General features: G+C 37.6%; 1 protein-coding gene across 2 annotated transcripts in view; it reads right to left on the bottom strand.

The window, feature by feature from the left end:
* The window catches only part of DCC (DCC netrin 1 receptor), a 1,134,523-nt gene that overhangs the window by 314,703 nt on the left and 799,206 nt on the right, over positions 1-20,614 (bottom strand). For both annotated transcript variants that reach the window (XM_078435224.2, XM_078435225.2), the window contains exon 9: positions 6,011-6,165. In XM_078435224.2, the coding sequence (XP_078291350.1) occupies positions 6,011-6,165 (155 nt within the window). The remainder of the gene's footprint in view (positions 1-6,010; positions 6,166-20,614) is intronic.

The raw sequence follows: 20,614 nt of genomic DNA, 5'->3' as shown, positions 1-20,614 counted from the left end.
GTAAGTTTTAAGTGCTATTTAACAACTGAAATATGGCTACTGTGTCTGAATTTAAATTTTATTTTACTCCAATGCACTTAAATAAACACATGTGACTAATAGTTACTGTACTGGAGAGTGAAGTTCTCGAACTTAACATGAAAAACAATTTTTGATTGAATGAATAAATGAATGAATGAACTACAGAGTGATTCACACTTGCTCTGAACTCTTCTAGTATGATTAAACAACCCATCCTTCCAATCCTACCTCAAATTGTCATTATAAAGGACATAATACCTCACCTAACTGACCATTATATACAAATGGATTCCTTAAGGCTTCTCTCACTAAGGATGCCAAACCATAAGTCTTTAATGTCTCCCACCTTGTATTTGTAAAACCTAAAAGCATGTTTTGCAATGAGAGACTTTTAAATTGCATCAGCATTTGTAGACTACCAAAAAAAGATGGAATGTCAATGCTTATCATTATTTCTTTCCATGATTAACCTACAGTCATGCACATGACCATGCATTGTTCATTGGTTCATGGTCAACTTTGCCACCACAGTCATCCCAAATATTCACTCAAATCACCATGCAGTACAGTTAATAATTGAAAAGCAGCTCGAGTTATAAAATAAATGAGCTAGACAGAACTATGATTTACTTGATTTTCTTAATTTACAGAATCATGATGAAGTAAAAATATAATTGGAATTTAATACCTTGGCCATATAATAAGTATGGCTCAGATTTTACCAGCAAATTTTAAGTAACCAGTTATTCATAAGACGGCAATGTTGTGACACATTTAATGGGATGATGGTATGTTTTCCGATAATAGACCTCAAAGTTCAGTTAGGGATACAAAGATATACATTAGGCAAGATGAGATGACAACCTAGTCTATAATGGCCTGATAAATTATAGGCAGATGATAATTAGGGGAAAAGTAATAAAATATATAAATGGCTGATTTGTATAGTAATCAAGCTAGTTCCAAACTATCAAAAAGGTATTATATGAACTTTATTACCTACTGAGTGTCCCACTTTGTTTGTTAAGTGCACGGCAGTTGGGATTATGTTTCCATTTGATCCTGTCAGGGGCAGGGAGTTTCTCTCTATTGACTGTCTACTTGATGCCAGGGAAGACTCAGGAGCTTCTCATATGTTATCACATTTCTTCTAGAAAGAAGAGGAATAAACCATATCTTCAATTTATAGTTAGGGAAACTGAGGTCTCAAGGATTAAGAAACTTGCCCTAGGATTCAGGTACTAATATTGAACAAATGATGTTCAGAAATTTCTCATTTCCCTCATAACAACTGTACAAGTAGAGCCCTATTCAAATGAATGAATGAATGAGTCAATAAATGAATGAATATCCATGGAAGGAGGGAAAAAAGAAAATATGCCCATGCTTCTGGATAATATATTCTAAAGTGACTCAACCTGGGGGGGGGGGGGTGGATTTCACTCATCTTTTCAGTGTAAATATAATGGACTAAGAATATTACTCACAACTCAAATATAAAAGGGTTTTGTGGATAATTGGGTTGTGGTCTAGCAAATAGGCTTCCCATTCTAACTGAAGCCCTAGGCCAGTATGTGGTCCATTTTAACATTCTTCACGATTAAACTGCCTTAACAGCATCTTAAAGGACCCCAAATAATAATTCAAAAACTCTCCACATGTGGTATGAAAAGATTAGACAAGTCTTAAGCAGGCAGGGACTTAAATCCAGCTGATAATACAGTGGAGAAATTACACACCATAAAGGCAGGGGGAAGAAGCAAGGGTTTAGCAAAAGGAAGATATAATCAGGGGACATAAACCTTCCTTTAAATCAAGCTTTTCTATTCTGGGTGATTATTTCATAAACTGGATCTGGGGCTGTTGATCTCTTTAAATGATTACTACAAAATGTATGCAGTTTTAGAAACAGTTGCTGGCTGATTTATATTTCAGACATATTTTCCATTAGTGTTTATTCCTTGAGAATATGGTTTTCATAATAGAGTTAATATTTTCAAATATTATGGAAAACTTGAAATTCAATTTGTATAAAAGCTATGTAATTTTAGTGTACAATTACTACATCATATTTGGAAAAACAGTGATAAAAGGAGCAACCAAATGCACACCCAGATGAAGCCCATTTTCAAAAGATGAGATCATTTTGTCAGGGAAAGTAATAATGATAGAATTGCCCACCTCCCTTGCCTCTAAATTCTGAATTTTAGCCAAATAATAAAATCAGCCTTTGAACTTCCTCTAAAAAAAATAACAGTAGGCTCATAAGCTGAGGAGGGGGGGTGTGGGGCTAGAAGGGGAGGAAAGGAGAGAGAGAGACAAAGGAGAAATAAGAGAGGAGAGGAGAGGAAATGAAGCACAGGATCTCTAGAATGTTCCATCTTCCTCAGCAATTGGTACACTATCAAGCAGGCTTGAAGAAGATGAAGTGTTCCTTATCCTAGACATATTTTTAAATTGCCAAAATGGCATTTTGTGTTAACAACAGAAGATAAAATACACATATAGTACCTATTAGTCATGATAACATAATTTATTTATTCTAATGTCTGTAATAAAGACAGCAAGTGAGCTACACAGTATTCTTAATGTAAATGAATTGAAGGAGTTGGCTAACTGTTTTGTACATCTAAAGGATATTCTGAATGTACTGTTTATCTAGCTTGATTTATTCTTATCTATGTATCTACTAAGTAAGAGGGGAATTATCTAAGGCAATTCTCAACAAAACAGAATCAGGTCACTCCCCACCCCCATTCAAGTAAACAATGGCCTGTAAAGGAAAGAATTCTTACTCCATGCAGCAGTAAGAACAGAAGTGATTTAATAATGATGCTGTTATTAAAGGCCAACACATGGTTAGAATTCTAAGGTCATTATTATGCCCTTGGTGAAAAAATTCTAAGCTCCTTCATGTTACCAAAGCAGAAAGATTCTACATTTCATATTCTGGGGAAAAGATCACTTATATCAGACAACAGTTCTAACAAGCAACATACTTTATTCAGTCAGGCATTTAGTTTTATCATCATTTATGCTAATTTCTAAGCAAAGTAAATGCTTACTGAAACCAGCACACACATAAGGTCCTCTGCACAAATTCTCAGACTACTTACTGAATGAGGAGGAATGGAAGACATACAAAAGGGCTAAGGCAGCTGTCTTTGAAATACAACACTTGCTTGAGGAAGCAGGCATGATGTAATTTAAAAATACAAAAATAACTAGACACTATGCCTCAACCATCCCAGGTAATGGGCCCACATGCAAACCCATGATTGAAATGGTAATATTTCACTTAACAACTTCCTACAAGTTCCCTTACTTTGTTTTGTTATTGTTACACATTTGGAATATTTGCCTCCTTAAGAATCTTCTGAAATCCATAAGTGCTATTATTTCATTACACACATATGCTTTTCTAACATGCTTCAGATGGCAGGAAACAGTATTAGGAACATAGCAGATGTTCATTAAACATATTTATAAATTGAATTATGTTACTGTTTTTGTTTTATAAGCTAAGGCCATATGTGTGATACAAATAATCACTGTCTGATTTTCTTTTTATTAATGATATTAAATACGGTAGAAAATATTATATCATTAGTAGTATTTTCATGAAATGAGTCAGGGTCAAATGAAAAATACTTTCTTGTCCCTTGGCTTTGAAAAGTTGGCATAAGAGAAAGTAAGTTAAAAATAAAACTCTATAAATTGATATTTTTAGTTGGATACTTAGAAACAATGGAATTGATAGAAGAAAAAATAATGTTGCTCAGTCTTAAAAAACAAGGCTGTCTCCCTATGGTTTTTATCAGAAACATAATATAATCATGGCCAGTCAGCCTTGAAATGTACACTAAAACAAATTCTTAGGATACCATTAAGATTAGGAAGTAAAGAATTCAGATAATTCATAGAAATTGGATCTTTTGAAAATAAATAAGCTTTTAACATTTATGTTCCACCATTACAAAATTAAATGAGGTTTTCCTTTAGAGAGTTTCTGATGAGTTTTTAAATTGTTGGTCTGTGGGGCGCCTGGGTGGCTCAGTCGGTTAAGCGGCCGACTTCGGCTCAGGTCACGATCTCGCGGTCCATGAGTTCGAGCCCCGCGTCGGGCTCTGTGCTGACAGCTCGGAGCCTGGAGCCTGTTTCAGATTCTGTGTCTCCCTCTCTCTGACCCTCCCCTGTTCATGCTCTGTCTCTCCCTGTCTCAAAAATAAATAAATAAATAAATAAATAAATAAATAAATAAATAAAACGTTAAATTGTTGGTCTGCATACAACATGGCATGCACCATTTAAAAAAATTATATATATATGTGTGTGTGTGTGCATATATATATATATATATATATATATATATATATAACCTAATTTGTTTTTATTCAACTTTGTTGATTATAAATATCATATATTCATAAAAGTTATTGATTCTCTTTATATATGATCTATAAAGAATAAGTTAATAAAGAAACTGATGACTAAAACATAGACATTGTGAAATGGAAGTTGGCATTATTTAGTGATTAAAATACAAACACTAAAAACATTCTCAAGAACAGATACTTAGAGATATAACTGGCTTCATTTATGGGCATAACAACCAGTGATGTCACCTAACGTACTGCATGGAATGTGGCTTAGTGCCCTGCTGTAGCTTCTGGATCCTGTGTTGGAGCCTATATTTCCTAAACATTATCTGATACCTGTACATACTATGCCTTTAAAGATGCTGTTTGGCATTTTATTTCTATGAGGCAAATATTTCTAAGATTTGTACAGTTCAGCCCTCTCTCCAATCACTAACACATTTTTTATTCCAATTTCTTAACATTTAGTCTTTGTGACCTTGTCTGAGTAGAAAAAAGAAGAATGTAGATTTTGCCAAGTATAGAACATGAAACCAGCACTACACTACATATCAGAGGGTTACTGCTCCCTCTTCATCAACATGCTAATTTAAAATACCCAAAAATTGACATGCAAAGATTATTTCCTCATATTTATCAATTAAAAGATTTCTAATTTCTACTTCACCATCTTCCAAAAGCATGTGAGATGATTCTAAAATGAAACATAGGTTTTTTTAAAAATAAAATGAACAGGAACCCAACCGGAATAGTATCATGAATGAAAAGAAAAAGGAGTAGATACAATTAGGTGTCTAAATAATGTAGTTTGTTACAAGTAGTCATTCATTTCATTTAGACTTTCGATTATAATTTTTAAAAATTTTAACAAGATAAAGCTGGCAAACTGCTCATCAGTAATCAATCTTTCCAAATAACATTAGAAGTTTAATAGAAAAAAAACAACAAAATTTTATAAGATTGACATCTTTCAACTGTATAGCTTTGGAGCTATTCCATTTTAAAAGTAGAAATCTGTGAATTATAACATGGTCAAAGAACATTCAACTGTTTTACTTTGTGAAGATGTGGTTTAATATAGTGATTTTAGTTAGAGGATCATGAGATTGCCCAATAGTGATTATCTCTTTTTATTTCTTGAGCTGTGGCTTGCTTTTGGAATCTCCTTAAGGGCATTCAGTGCATGTTTAAGTTATTTGATAAGTCCCTGTATTTGGAAGTCCTATATGGTTGTTCTTTCACCTTTGATGTTACATTCTTGATAGACAAACTTGGAAAACCCCATAAAAAATCAGTGGAGGAGACTGATACCCAATGTGGATGATAAAGGCCTGGCTGGCAGAGTTAGTCAGTTACTTACTTAAGAAGTGAACATGTAGATTGCGTGGATGGATTAGGCCTTTACAGTTGTCAATTTGCCATTATGGCCTAAATGGGGAGGCCATTTTGTTAAAAAGTTATCTTACCTTTAAAAATCCTTGAGTTTAATGGGTTGCTTCAGAAATATTCCTTCCATCTTGTTACCTTAAGAAATTTCTATGACAGGCTTCAAGGATATTGCCAGCAAGAAGAAATAGTTTCTAAATGTGCCCTTCTATTTTCATACTCACACTCTGGCTGAGTGGCCACTTTGATGGGTTGAGAAGTCTCTCCTGGTCCCCACTCATTGTAGGCCACAACTCGGAAGGTATACATGGCTTCTGGCTTCAGGTTTCCCACAGTAAGCTGAAGGGACCCAGGCTGGGATGTATTCAATGCTCGTTCCCTGGGAAATAAAAGTTTCAGGGAAAGATTATTTTAACATGAGTACTTTTAGCCAAACATTTACTTAATGTGCCAAAGCAGTGAGATGGACCGAAGTCTGCTTTCTCATTTAGTGTTGACTCTGCTGTAAATCAAGGCCTCTGGCTTACTATGGGAAATAGATTGGAAGGGCCTACAAATAAATATTACAGGGTTCTGGGGGAGTTCAAGTTTATGCCATTCCCATGAAACTTGCAAACTAAAGTCTTTTCCCTTGACATTTTACAATTTAGAATTCACAACTCATGACAAAGAGCTATTAAAATAAGAAGAAACATCTGGAATGTAGACAGGAAGATGCATTTTGTAAACATCCGGCTAATGACAGAAATCAAGGTTTCAATTATTCCACAAATCGGTCTTTGTCAGTATTGCCAACAAATGCATTTATGCATTTTCTCTCATTGTATGAAAGGAAAAGGCAGATGCTAAGTGTTGATGTGCATGGAGCTTGAGTTCCTGTGGTTACGTTAAGTGCAATTAGTGAAGGAGGGTAGATTCCTTTCTACGTGAGGAGAAATTGCAACGTGTCTACTTGCCTTGTTCATCAAGCCACAGCTATGTGTGTTGAATTCATTTCCCAATCAAAAACTGCCTCAGTGATTCCAGACAAGTGAATTAATCTGATCATGGTGCAAGGTGTAGTACATATTAAGAGAGGACAAGCCCTAAGAATATAGATGCTAACATATAAGAAACAATAACTACTAAAGTATTCTTTAAGAACACACATTATTGTAGACCATTTGTATCCTCATTGGTCTCTTATAATTTACTGACAGGTGAAGAAGGAACTCCTTCTAAACTAGACAACAGTTTCCTCCTTCTCCTTCTCCTCCTCCTCCTCCTTATAATTTACAAGCCCTATGAATATAGATGCTAACATATAAGAAACAATAACTACTAAAGTATTCTTTAAGAACACACATTATTGTAGACATTTGTATCCTCGTTGGTCTCTTATAATTTACTGACAGGTGAAGAAGAAACTCCTTCTAAACTAGACAACAGTTTCCTCCTCCTCCTCCTCCTTTTTTTTTTTTTTTTAAAGAGAGAGTGAGAGAGAGAATGTGCATAAGTAGGGGAGAAGGGCAGAGGGAGAGAATCCTAAGCAGGCTCCATGCTCAGTGCAGAGCCCAATGCGGGGCTCAATTCCACAGCCCTGGGATCATGACCTGAGCCAAAACCAAGAGTCTGATGCTCAACCTACTGAGCATCCCACCCAGGTGTCCCTACTCAACTGATACTTAAGTCTTCTATTTCTAGATACTGTCTCTTGCATTTCAATGGAATTATATGTGCATTTTAATTTTGCCATGTGGTTTTATTATGTTTGGGGAAATATTTAAAATGTCTGTCAGGGCAAATTAGGTCTCCAAAGAGAAAAAAAAAACCCACAAAGTTCTAAGGGAATTAATGGTGATTCTTGAGCATGTATACAATCTTAATTTGACTGATATAGCAGAGACTGGCTGGTTCATCCTCAAACTCATTTCTTCTTCATGTGCTTGCCTGTATTTCCCAGCCCCTGTGGGAGCGAGACAAGGTCATGTGACCGAGCATACCCAGTGAGTTTGAGGTTACACAACATGTGCTGATTCTAGGTCTGGCCTAGAAAATCTGCACACGTGGTCACCTCTGTGTTCTCTTCCTTCACCTGTGGGCCTGGGGTAGTCAAGCATGGGAACCTTGGGAGCCATATATGGATGACGGAGCAGTCCAGATTTGCAAGATTTCTGGAGAAGAGCTGGGAGAACTGCTTGCCAATCAGGAACATCCTTTTTCTACTTTATAGAGTCAAACAGTTTTGAACCATTATAAATATTAGGGCGTGTTCATTATAGCAGGTAGTGTTATTTTATCCATTACTGCTAACAATTAAAGTACGTACCCAGAGTAGTTACCAGGGTCTAGGGGGAGAGAGGAAGAGGAAGTTATTTAATGGGTAGAGAGTTTCAGTTGAGGAAGATGAAAAAGTTCTGGAGATAGAGGGTGGGGATAGTGCTGATACAGGTGAATGAACTTAATGCCACAGAACTCCATACTTAAAGATGGTTAAACCTATAAATATTATATGATGTATATTTACCACAATAAAAAACAAACACCCTGTATGAATCTACATATAGCCTAAGGTTTAGGTATTCCTTTAGGAGTGCTGTGTTAAGTTGCTGCAAGGCTGAAGTGTGACTTATAGGAGGTGGGGAGCTGGGTGGGATTCAATAGTAATGGAAAGTAGGTAAGGCTAAGACATCAGATAATGCTCCCACATACCATGTATCACACTACTCTCTTCTACCCACCTAAGATTATGGAGGCCAACAAGTTGCTTTATAAAAGAAGACCCTTACAATCAGAACATATGCCTTGTGGATATATGGGTTTTTGCATCTTATTTAGTTTTCTTTAGCAGAACTTTTAGATACATTGCCTCATGCAGCTCTTTTATATAGATAGTATGATTTTATCATTATACAGATGCAAAAGTGTAATTTGGAAAAGTAATGTTTTTTTTTGTTTTTTTTTTTTTTTATTTCCAAAGGGCTTACAGTTAGTAGATAACAGAGTTAAAAATGAAAGCTGGGGATTCATCCTTTAAACCCAGTATTGATATCATTTAACAACTGTGGGGAAATGAGGGGCTTATTTGGATCATGGGCACTTTGGGTAGAAGATATAAGGCCATAAAGGAGAAGGGATGTTAGGCCTTCAGAAACCACTGTGAGATGAATCTGTCAACTGCTGTGATATGTTTCCTAGAATCCAAGTAACATAGTTGTCATGAATGTCAGATTTGCATACCAAACTTCTTGGGTATCTATAAGGAAAAATGGCTTTCATAATCAACTTTATTCTGATACTACTAAAGAATTCAGCGGAAAGATCTGTGTTCCGGGACATGCTGGCATAATCTCTTGAACAGACATTCTTCAAAGGAAAAAGAGGCAAGAAAATCTGGGCACGTAAGAATGTCAAAGATCATCACTCACATACAAAAGTGGATGCTGGTTTTTATTATGAAGAGAAGAGTTTTAGGCTCCCATAATCTGTATGAGCCTTGAAAAAGTATCCCAAATTAATAACAGTCATGAATAAAAGTATACTCATTAAGTATACTCAATATTATACAAAGTGTGAATAAAGCATCTTTAGAAAATATTTCTATGGTAGCAATCTGGAGAAAAATACAATTTAAGCAAATAAAGGGTGCTTTCCCCACAAATAACTTCAATACAACTCTACCCCCCTACTCTAACCACATGCTAGCACTGCCCTGGGTTGACCACCAGTTTCTTCAATGTACACTCTTTTTTAAACTTTTTTAATGTTCATTCATTTTTGAGAGAGAGACAGAGCATGAGTGGGAGGGCCAGAGAGGGAGACACAGAATCCGAAGCAGGCTGCAAGCTCTGAGCTGTCAGCACAGAGCTTGACGTGGGGCTCGAATCCACAACGTGTGAAATCGTGACCTAAGCTGAATTGAAGTCAGATGCTTAACCGACTGAGCCACCCAGTCACCCATTCAATGTATACGCTTAATGGTTTAATAATGATTTAATCGAAACACTTCAATTTATGTGCCACTTTTCAGAAATCTACTCATGTAATCAAAGTGAGGTCACAATGAAAATGTTTTTTAGACTGGAGTGGCTTCAGCATTCTTAAGTCTGGGGTTGTTCTTTCGGCTCTCTCAGTTTAGCTGAGCCTGAGTCCTCAAGTGCTAATTGGTGCCGTAAAAATGTTTACCTCATAGGGTTTCTAGAGAATTGAATGAGATGCTGGAACCACATAAAGCAGTAGGCATGTGCCTGGTCGTCAACATGAAGTCTCACATCCATGATAGTAACTGCTGTTATTTTTATTATTATAACAAAATGCCACCATAATCTCATAGGAAATAAGTATTCTTGAGTCCAAGAAGAGGACTTTTCCACAAAGTATTCAGAACTAGAATATGAGGAGAGAAATTAATAAGAGGTACAACCCAGAAGAAGAAAAAAAATACATAAATGGGTTTCACTGAACTGTATGGGCTTGCTCCCCCCGCCCCCACCCAACCACCTCCCTCAAAAAAAAAAATAAACACCACTTTTAAAATATTTACTGTAAAGTTAATTTTGTTTTCTGAGATAAGTTAAATTTTAAAGGTGGTCATAACTAGGGGTACTGAACAAATTCTGATAATGAAAATAATATTTTGGGGGCGCCTGGGTGGCCTAGTCGGTTAAGTGTCCGACTGTGGCTCAGGTCACGATCTCACGGTTCATGAGTTTGAGCCCGGCATTGAGCTCTGTGTTGACAGCTCAGAGCCCGGAGCCTGCTTCGGATTCTGCGTCTCCCTCTCTCTCTGCCCCTCCCCCACTCACACTCTGTCTGTCTGTCTCTCTCTCTCAAAAAGAAGCAAACATTAAAAAAAATAGTATTATTTTTAAAAGGTGTAGGCTTCACGGACAGCACACTGAGAAGGAATCGGTGTTCCCTGAATTCACAACAGAGCCCTGTGAAATGTGACGTCCACACTGCTGGTGTCTGGCCTGTGTTGCCAGGCTGCTCTGGTGGTTCCTTGGGCCCTAGTGGAGGGACTTCAAACTGCTGAAGGCAGACAAATGTATTCTGGGAACCTGGTATTTCCTGCCTGTTGTCCGTCACAGATTGGTTCAGTTGTAAGCCCCAAAGACTTTCAGGCACTTTTGATCATTCCTTTCATGCTTTAATAGTTGAAAAATAAAATACCACAAATCATTCCCAACAAGTAAGTAAAACTCTTGAGTTTGGAAGGGCCATTTATTACTGGTCTCTGGTCTCACAATAAGCCACTGGCAGCCACCTGAAGTAGTCACACTCTCCAGAGTCTCCACGTTGGACCAGTTGGCAATTACAATTTACTCTCTGAACACTCTGGTCCACATTCCTCTGTGAATGGGCAAATAAACCAACTAGGTATTGAAGAACAAAGAATAATAGATGTTAGGAGTTTACCCAACCATTGTGTTTGCGGTGTTATGCCTGTCACTGTACCAACTATCTTTGGGAAAGTAGCAGGGGCTCAGACCAGCTGTCTCTTGGTGAAGTTCTCTCCTATGACTCTAAAGACGTAACTCCCCTTCAAATCCACAGAGCTCAGAATCATGGCTGTGGCATCAGCTGTATTATTGACAAAGTTTCATTCCTTCACTTCCGTTCCACCTGACTCTGAGTTGGCAGTGTGGAGCTCAGGCAGGTTCAAGATCAGTTGACTGAAGTAAAGGGAACAAGTCACTTGTGCCTTCTAGAATTCATTCACTATAAATTCATTCAGTGAAAATTCACACCAAATATAAATATAAAAAGTCTGTCTCCTCATGCTGGCTGAAACAACTGTAGGCAACTTGCCCTCCTCTTTTATATGGAGACCAAGAAGGGTTCACAAATAGGAGACATTCCTTTCTTGTAAATTCTACTTTTAGGTGCTGTGGGTTACCTGGTGGAGGTTTCTTAGGAAATAACTGCTATGTTCTTTTTTTTTTTTTTTAATTTTTTTTAACGTTTATTTATTTTTGAGACAGAGAGAGACAGAGCATGAACGGGGGAGGGTCAGAGAGAGGGAGACACAGAATCCGAAACAGGCTCCAGGCTCCGAGCTGTCAGCACAGAGCCCAACGCGGGGCTTGAACTCACGGACCGCGAGATCATGACCTGAGCCGAAGTCGGCCGCTTAACCAACTGAGCCACCCAGGCGCCCCATAACTGCTATGTTCTAAAAGCACACACTTTGACCTAATAACGACAATGCTGCTGCTTTTCAGAAATCAGATGGCAAAGTCTTGGGTGCTGACACATTGTGAGCCATGAAGTCCAAGCTGGTAGTTGCACAAATTGCATTAAGACCTAACTCTGGGGGCACCTGGGTGGCTCAGACAGCTAAGCATCTGACTTTGCCTCAGGTCATGATGTCACAGTTCATAAGATTGAGCCCCACGTTGAGCTCTGTACTGACAGCTCAGAGCCCAGACCCTGCTTCGGATTCTCTGTCTCCCTCTCTTTCCTTGCCTCTCCCGCTTGTGCTCTGTCTTTGTTTCTCTCAAAAATAAATAATAAACATTAAAAAAAAATTCTTAAAGACCTAACTCCGGTTAGGCTGTATTCTCCTGAGCCTGAAACCAATTCCTTCTCTGGTTTGTACTTACAATGTATTACAATGTAATAGCTTTTCCTTTTCCTTTTTTTTTTTTTGTCATTAGTTTTCCTCATTCTTTCTTTCCATTGATAAGAGATACTCTTCTAACAAATGTAATCTGTCAACTCCATGCCCCAAACATTGTGCTCGCTGCCATTTTATGGCTAATACATCTCAACTCCTTGTGGCAAGATCCAAAGACCTTCAAGATGTGGCCCAAACCTTTTCACACTTACCTACAATGAGTGACCAGGCTCTACAACACCATAGCCATCTCTGCCTCCCCGGCTATTGCCATTCTGCCTTTCATTAGTTTAGTTTAGTTTAGTTTAGTTTAGTTTAGTTTAGTTTAGTTTAGTTTCATTTATTCTGGAGTTATATTCTCCTGACTCATAGTTCCTTCTCACTTTGGTAAAAGCTTGTTCATTCTTCAAATCCAATTCAAATGAAATCACTTGCTGGACATTTCCTACCATCATGTCCTCTGATTCCAGAAGCATTAAATCTCTCCCTTTCATGCTTTTGCTGCTCTTGGTTTATAGATCTATTATAGCACATATCACATGGTATTAATAGACATGCCTGTCTTTAACTCAGTTGTGAATTACTTTAGAAGAGAAGCCACATTCCATTCACATTTTGTTGGCACTCAGCATATATACCCACTAAAAACTAGCTATGTTGCTGGGGCTCACAAATTTTTAAATGAATGCATAAATAAATGTAAAAAATTAATAGAATAACTGCATAACATTCCCACACAGTGTGATCTCCAGAATGTTTAGAGAGCTGGATTCAATTCCATTTTTCCACCTCAACTTAGTTGTGTGGCCTTTGGCATGCCACCTCACCTTCCTAGTTCTTGTTTTCATTATTTGAAAACAGGGCGGGATCTACTCAAAGGAGACTTTCTAATCTAATATTCTTTGTTGGGAATAGAAAATTGTGTGTGTGTGTGTGTGTGTTTGTGTGTGTGTGTGTGTTTTCATTGCATTCAGCACTTCTGCATTTACATTTCAGAAGTGCAATTTAAGCATAACACTGTTTCTTACTGGATCATTTATAACATATCCCTAGTGTACATATTAAGTAAACATATATTGTCTTGCCCAAGTGCACCAGGATGTTAACATTTAGTTACAGGTGTGAGGTGAGCAAACAATGCTGTCTTGAGGTATCAGACACCTAATTAGTTGCTTCAACGGGATGAGTCACACTAATGGTGATTTATAGGGAAGGAACTATGCTATTTCTAATGGAAAGATTTTTAGCAACCCCTTTTTATCCATTCCATTTTCACATTCATTTCTTTAGTGAGGACAAGAATGGTACAACGATGAGAAGATTTCAAAACTGAAATATGGTGTTTACTAGAATAGGGCTCAAAGCAATAGCAGCAACAGTTACCCAATGCTATACTCCTTATGATTTCAGAACCAGAGAGTTTGGAATCAAGTGCTATCTTGAAGGAAAAGCAGTTTCAGAGATGACTTACCACCAGATAAAGCATAATGGAAAATGGAGATCATCTATTGGGTCAGAGGGAGTTTTGACTAAACTTTGGCTAAGAATTCTGTTTCTTGTTGAATTTTTAAACAGCATAGTGCAAGGAACAGACTTGTGAAAAGTTTACTTTAATATATCTCTGTTTCAGTGTCTGCTAAGTGCCCAAGACACTAGTGACATAACAAATAGCTGCTGCAACAAAACATAAAAAAAATCTATCTTTTCATGGAAAAAAAAAAAAGCTTTTTGTTTCAAGTTGTTTATTTTGTTTAGTTTCAGCCTCTGCCCCTTAATAAATATGACTCAGTTCTGAGACCTCTTCTTGGTTTTATTTCTCTTTGGGGTGGGGGGATGACCCATTTCTCCTTTTCTAGCTTCAGTCTACATCCATATGCTGACAAATTCCTGACACAGATACATATTTCTGGCCCAAACTTCTTCTCTGAGCTCCAGCCAGTTTCCTTCTTCTGAAGGCTCTACTTGACATACCCACTTGAATGTACGTAAAAACCAACACGTCTGAAGCTGAATTTATCATCTGCGTTTTCAAATCTGGGTCTTTTCCGGCATCCTAATGTCAGCGAGTTACCCTCCCATCCTTCCATTTAAATAAGCCAGAACACTAGGAACTGTCCTTGAACACATCTGTTGTCTCACCATGAATGTCAATCTGTCACCTGCTCCTATCAATTTCACTTCCTAAATATCTCTAGAATGATATGTTTCTATTGCTCCATCTCTAGTGATCGAGCCTCAGTTTGATCCACCATCATTTATTGCCTGGACTTCAGCTATAGCCTCAGTGGCTTTCTGACATCCACTCAGCCGACCACACTGGTCTAACTTCCGCTCTGTAGCAATAGCCATCTTTTTAAAATACAGATCTGACCATGGCATAGACACCATGCACTTTCCATCTCTCCTAAAGCACATTCCTTTCCTTCAGGCTCTTAATTCAGTGTGCAGTTATATATGTTTCAGTGGAACGATCCTCTCAACGTTGCTCACCTGCCACCAAAAAGACTGTTGGCTTCTCTATTCTTCCCAACACGGAGCTTGACACACAGGCAACTCACAAGTGAATAAAGGGTCATTCATTTGTATATGGCATTTATACAGAGCATGTTTTATTTTTCAGTATACCCTAAGTCCATTGGAGGAATTAAATCACCATTCTCTTATTCAATGATCTCAGAACATTTTGACGTAGAAAGGGCAGGGTTTTACATTCTACAGAGAAGCAGAGTGAAAGGGGGACTAACTTTGCCAGCCTTTAGGCCAGGACCAGAATACGGAGCTTTGGAATCTGAGTCTTGCTGTCTTTCCTTCACAGCACCCTCCCTTCATAAGCAGTTTCATCAGCTGCACAGTCGTCAGCACTGGGGAGCAGGGAAAGAATACGTAAATGCCATGGTGAGAATGTAATGCGCGATGAATTCTAAAATGAATCCTCTGTGTCAGTCATGAAAAGGTGGCCTCTAATCCTGAGCGGTGAGCAGAGGTTTTCTGAGGCAGCATAAAGCAATGTAAACCATACAGGTCTGCAAGTTGGAAGACCCAGTCCAGCCTTTGTTCTGCCACAGAATGGGCGTGTGACCTTGAGCAAGTCAGGGGCTATCTTGGAGTCTTCCCTACTTCATTTGCAAAAAGAAGATGCCGGTCCCTGGTCCCTTATCTGCCTACCTCACAGGGTCATTGTGAGGATTAAATTGAATGATGCTCATGAAAATGTTTTAATTCTCTCATCTGAACTCCCGCAGTGCTTCCCGTGTGCCTCTTTTAGGAAATATCTTTTATTTTGTATGGTACAGTAACAAGATTGCTGGACTAGAAACCTTGCATTTAAATCTTTCTTCTAATATTTACTAGTTGTGTGGTTTCTTAGGCAATGTTTTTTAGATTTTCTGAACAGAGCAAGGCATGGAGATCTATAAAATGGAAATTATCATACCTGCCTTATCTGAGGATCAAATGGGCAAATGTGTGTAAAGCGATAAGGTCCCCTTTAAATATAAATTGGGGAACACTTATATTTCATTGATTTTATTTCTTTTTTTCAATGTTTATTTATTTTTCAGGGAGAGAGAGAGAGAGAGCGAGCGAGCAGGGGAGGGACAGAGATAGATGGAGACGTAGAATCTGAAGCAGGCTCCAGGCTCTGAGCTGTCAGCACAGAGCCCGATGCAGGGCTCTAACCCACGGACAGTGAGATCATGACCTGAGCCAAAGTCAGAGGCTTAACCAATGGAGTCACCCAGGCACCCCACACTGATTTTTATTTCTAACGCACGCAATAATTTGCACGGAGAACTGGCTAACAAGAATTGAGTGCTTTTGGACACCAGGCAATAAGCAAATGTTTTAGGTACTAGCAGTTTTTAAAGTCGTCATAACTTTACATGTCAGTTACTATTATTATCCCATGTGAGCAATCTAAAGCACCAGTAATTATCCCAGGGCCACAATGCCAGTAAAAGTCTGAGCCAGGACTAAAATCCATGCAGTTGAATTCCATAGCCACATTACTTTAACCTTTTGGCTACACTGTTGTCACACTCCATAAGTAATTTTAGATTAGTGAATGGGAAGTATAATGTTCTATACATGCATAAAAAGTTTGCTACTGCATTTATAACTGGTAAATAAATGATGGAAATCAACTTAGCCATTAAGTCATAAAACTATTGGGAAGAAGCCTATAGGGTAAATTCTTGTCATAATTCTGAAAATATCAAGAAAGCCAGATTCTCTTCCAGGTTAATCCAGCAACTATGTTAGGAGCAAGCTGGTGTAATGATTCACAGAACACCTGTTTTGGAATCAGGTCGGCATTACATCCTGGTTCTACAACTTACTATCTGTATACCAGAAATGTAAGTGGTCTTCTTTAAGACTCATGTGGATAATGTTTTGTTGTGAGGATGAAATAAATTAATTTATGTAAGATGCTTAGCCTGGCATCTGCCACAGTAAGTATTATTGAATACTCAATAATGCTCGCTCTCATCATGGATGCTTACTCTGTGGCCTTAGGCATGTGACTTACCCCTCCTCTATCAGTTTCTAAATGTCTAAGTAGCAAGAAGTTGTACTATGATTTCAACAATCACTTTCAATTCTAACAAGTTTTAGGTACAAGGAGGGGATAGTTGGATATCTGTGAAGCAATCGAATCTCTGTGAATCCTGGCTTTCAGGTTCTGGAATTTATGCTGCTCTCTCACTTATGAAATGAAAGCACCCAAGGGGCTGAATAAAAAAAAAGTGTTAACTATGGTACTTGCGTTATTGACACCATTAACCAGTCAGACAGATTAATGATAATCTGAGCTAGAGTAATTTGCCTGACAAACTCATTGCTAGTCTGAGGCAAATGTTAAATCCACCACCTTTTAAAAAGCTATTGTGTTAAGGAGCTAAATAAACCTCTATGAGCAGATAAGCACCATGGCTAACCATTCAGAGACATATGGCATATATTCACTCTAGTTGAGAGCGAGAAAATGAACAGTGATATTGAAATCAAATTTCAAAATCAACTTTTATTTTCTCTCAATTAAAAAAAAGGTTTTTATTGAACTGCATCAGCTTATTCATCTTCCTCAGTAAAATAACTTGTTTTAGGGGCGCCTGGGTGGCTCAGTCGGTTAAGCGTCTGACTTCGGCTCAGGTTATGATCTCATGGTTTGTGGGTTCGAGTCCCACGTTGGGCTCTGTGCTGACAGCTCGGAGCCTGGAGCCTGCTTCAGATACTGTTTCTCCCTGTCTCTCTGCCCTTTCCCCGCTCACACTCTGTCTCCGTATCAAAAATAAATTAAAAAATAATAATTTGTTTTACTTGTTAAAAAACTATCTATTAAGAACCACATCTGTCTCTCTGCCACCTTTATTGTATTAGTCCCAATCAGTAAGTGTCTACAGAAGTCATGATACTAGACACTGGGGATGGAATTATAAATAAGATCTAGTTTTAGTCATCAGAGGGGGAACAGGCAGGTACTCAAACACAAAACTGGACAAAAGGTAGGAATAATATAATAGTAATCAAAGTATGAGGGGAGGATAAAGGAGAAATTAATGACTTCTGAGCCTGAGAACTGTGGAGAGTTTCACATAGTAGCTGACATTTCAGTTAGGGTTTCAATTCAACAAAGATTTTGTGAGTGTTTATTATGGGTTACATATTGACCTAGGTACTAAGAATAGCTCAGTGAATAAAGGAGGTAAGAACATCCCTGCCCACAGGAAGCTTATATTCTGGAGTTAAAAAAGGGGAAACATGAAAAAATAAGTAGGAGGTGATAAAGCTGTGGATTAAGAAAATATATATGAATTAAAAAGGGCATAGGGAATGATAAGGGTCAGGTAAGGCATCCAGGAGAAGGTGCCACTTCACCAAAGACTAAGTGGAAGTTACAGATGATCCACATGGATGTCAAAGGGAGGAGCATTCTAGGCAAGCTGAACAAAATCTTGAGGGAGGAGGATTCTTGGTATATTTAGGAACTGCAAGGAAGTCAGTGAGGCTGGAGAGAAGTGAACAAAAAGGTAAATAGCAAGAATAAGTGATGAGACCAGGAAGTGACAATGGCCCAGATCAGGAAGGATTTCTGCTTATTCTATGAATGAGATAGAGAGTTACTGGAGGGTTTTGAAGCATAAAGATAACAGGATCTAAGGTATGTTTTAAAAGATTTACTCCAAGTGTTGTGGTGAGAACAGCTTTGAAAGGTTATTGCAATAGTTTAGATGAGGCTTGATGGTAATAAAAGAGGGAAAGAAGTGATAAGATTCAGTATATATTTTATTTTTATTTATTTGTTTGACTTTAATTTTTTACTATGAAAAATTTTAAGTAACACAAAACTAGACAGAATAATATGATGACCCACTTTATTCCCATAACTCAGCTCAAAACTGAAAATCATAGCCAGTCTTTATTATTATTTTGTAGCAAATACCAAGTATTATATTGTTTCGTGGATTCAGGATATATTTTGACAGTGCTGCAAAGACTTGAGGTTGTTTTTGGTTATAGAATATAAGAAAAAGAAAAGAATTAACAATTACTCCAAGGTTTTTTGCTTGAGTTATGAGAAATACGTAGATTTCACTGAGATGGAGAAATCTCTGAAATAATAAAGTCTTTGGAGGGGGATTGAAGGAAACCAGGTATTTGGTTTTGTTGATAAGTTGTAGATGCTCATAAGAAATCAAGAGAAATCAAAAGAAGGAATCTGGATGTATGATTCAGGACTACAGGTAAAATTTTAACACCAAAGATACAATTTGGAAGATATCGGCATACTGACAAAATATAAAGTCACAAATGGGGAAAAAAGAGATCTTCAAAGCCTAGGATCTGGAGTAATCCAATATTCACAGGTCAGGGAGATTTGAGGTAAATCTTAGATTACTTAGATTAGAGTAGAACCAGGAAAGTGTGTGTAATAGAACCCAAGGGGACAATAAATGTCACTAAAGGGGTAGTGATCAAATATGACAAAATTTGCTTACTGACCAAGTAATGTCAGAACTGGGAATTAACTATTGAGTTTAGCAACATGGAGGTCATTGGTGAATCTAGAAAAGAGCAGTTGCAGTGAAATGCTAAGGACAGAACCATGATTGGAATATGAAAGAAGGTAGTGGAATGATGTTAGACAAATCAAGGAATGTTGCTATTAAAGGGAATAAAGAACAGAGTGGTAGAGGAGGGAAAAATAGAATTGAGGGAAAATTTGTTGAGATGGAAAATACAACTGCATGCATGTATGATGATGGACATGATCCACCAGAGAGGGACAAACTGATAATGGGGGGAGAGGAAGAATAGCTTAAACTTTGAGGTTTTGTTTTAAGAAAGGATGGAATCCAGAGCATGGCCAGTTTTTTTAATAGAAATTTGAGGAGATGAATTATATGCTTAAAGACAAGCGTGGGTATGTAACTCAGACATGGAAGCTTGTACAACTCTCCTTCTGATTGCTACTATTTCTAGGAAATTAGAAGCAAGGTCAACTAAGAGTAAGGGAAAGAGTAAAAATGTTGGAGATTTGAGAAGAAAGAAAAGGTATGAAATATAAGTAGGAGCATGTTGTGAGAAAGACTGCCTGATATATGTAATATAATCTCTAGCAGCATTAAGGGGCAACTTAATATGAGTAGTTTTGAATTTAAAAACTAGTCAGCATAATTATACATTTTCTTCTAGTTACATTCAGCTACAAGAGACAAGTAGAGAGTAGGTAGAAAATAACATTTACTTGAGTTGGCTTTTGCCAAGAAATTAATATGAAATTAAAAAACAGCAAGCAAAACTTTGGGGTGTATCAGTGTTTATAATAATAAGGCAGGGGTTTTAGCTGTTTAATAAGTGAAGGGAAACATAAAGGATGAGGGACCAAGAAAACACTGCAGAATCAACAAATTGTAGTTCCCTGTGTAATCAAAGGTTTGTTGTAACCAGAGTCCTAAATGGAAGACAGGAAAATAAGAGTCTAGAGAGTGACATCAGAGAAAGATGTGTGAACATGAGATCATGAAGAGGTTGCAGGGATTGGTGTTAACAAGGGCCATTACTAGCCAAGGGGTATGGAGGACTGATCCATGGGCTTGAAAGATAAGAAATATTTCAATAGAAAGGGAAATAACTAAATGGTCTATAAGTAGGAAACAGTGAGCAGCTATGAAATGGTTCATACAAAATAGCAATTTATTATTGTTGTTGTTGCTATCATTATTATTAT

Source organism: Panthera onca, chromosome D3 (assembly GCF_046562875.1).
Source record: "Panthera onca isolate mPanOnc1 chromosome D3, mPanOnc1 haplotype 2, whole genome shotgun sequence".
Taxonomy (NCBI): domain Eukaryota; kingdom Metazoa; phylum Chordata; class Mammalia; order Carnivora; family Felidae; genus Panthera; species Panthera onca.
This window is presented reverse-complemented; position numbering and strand designations above follow the sequence as displayed.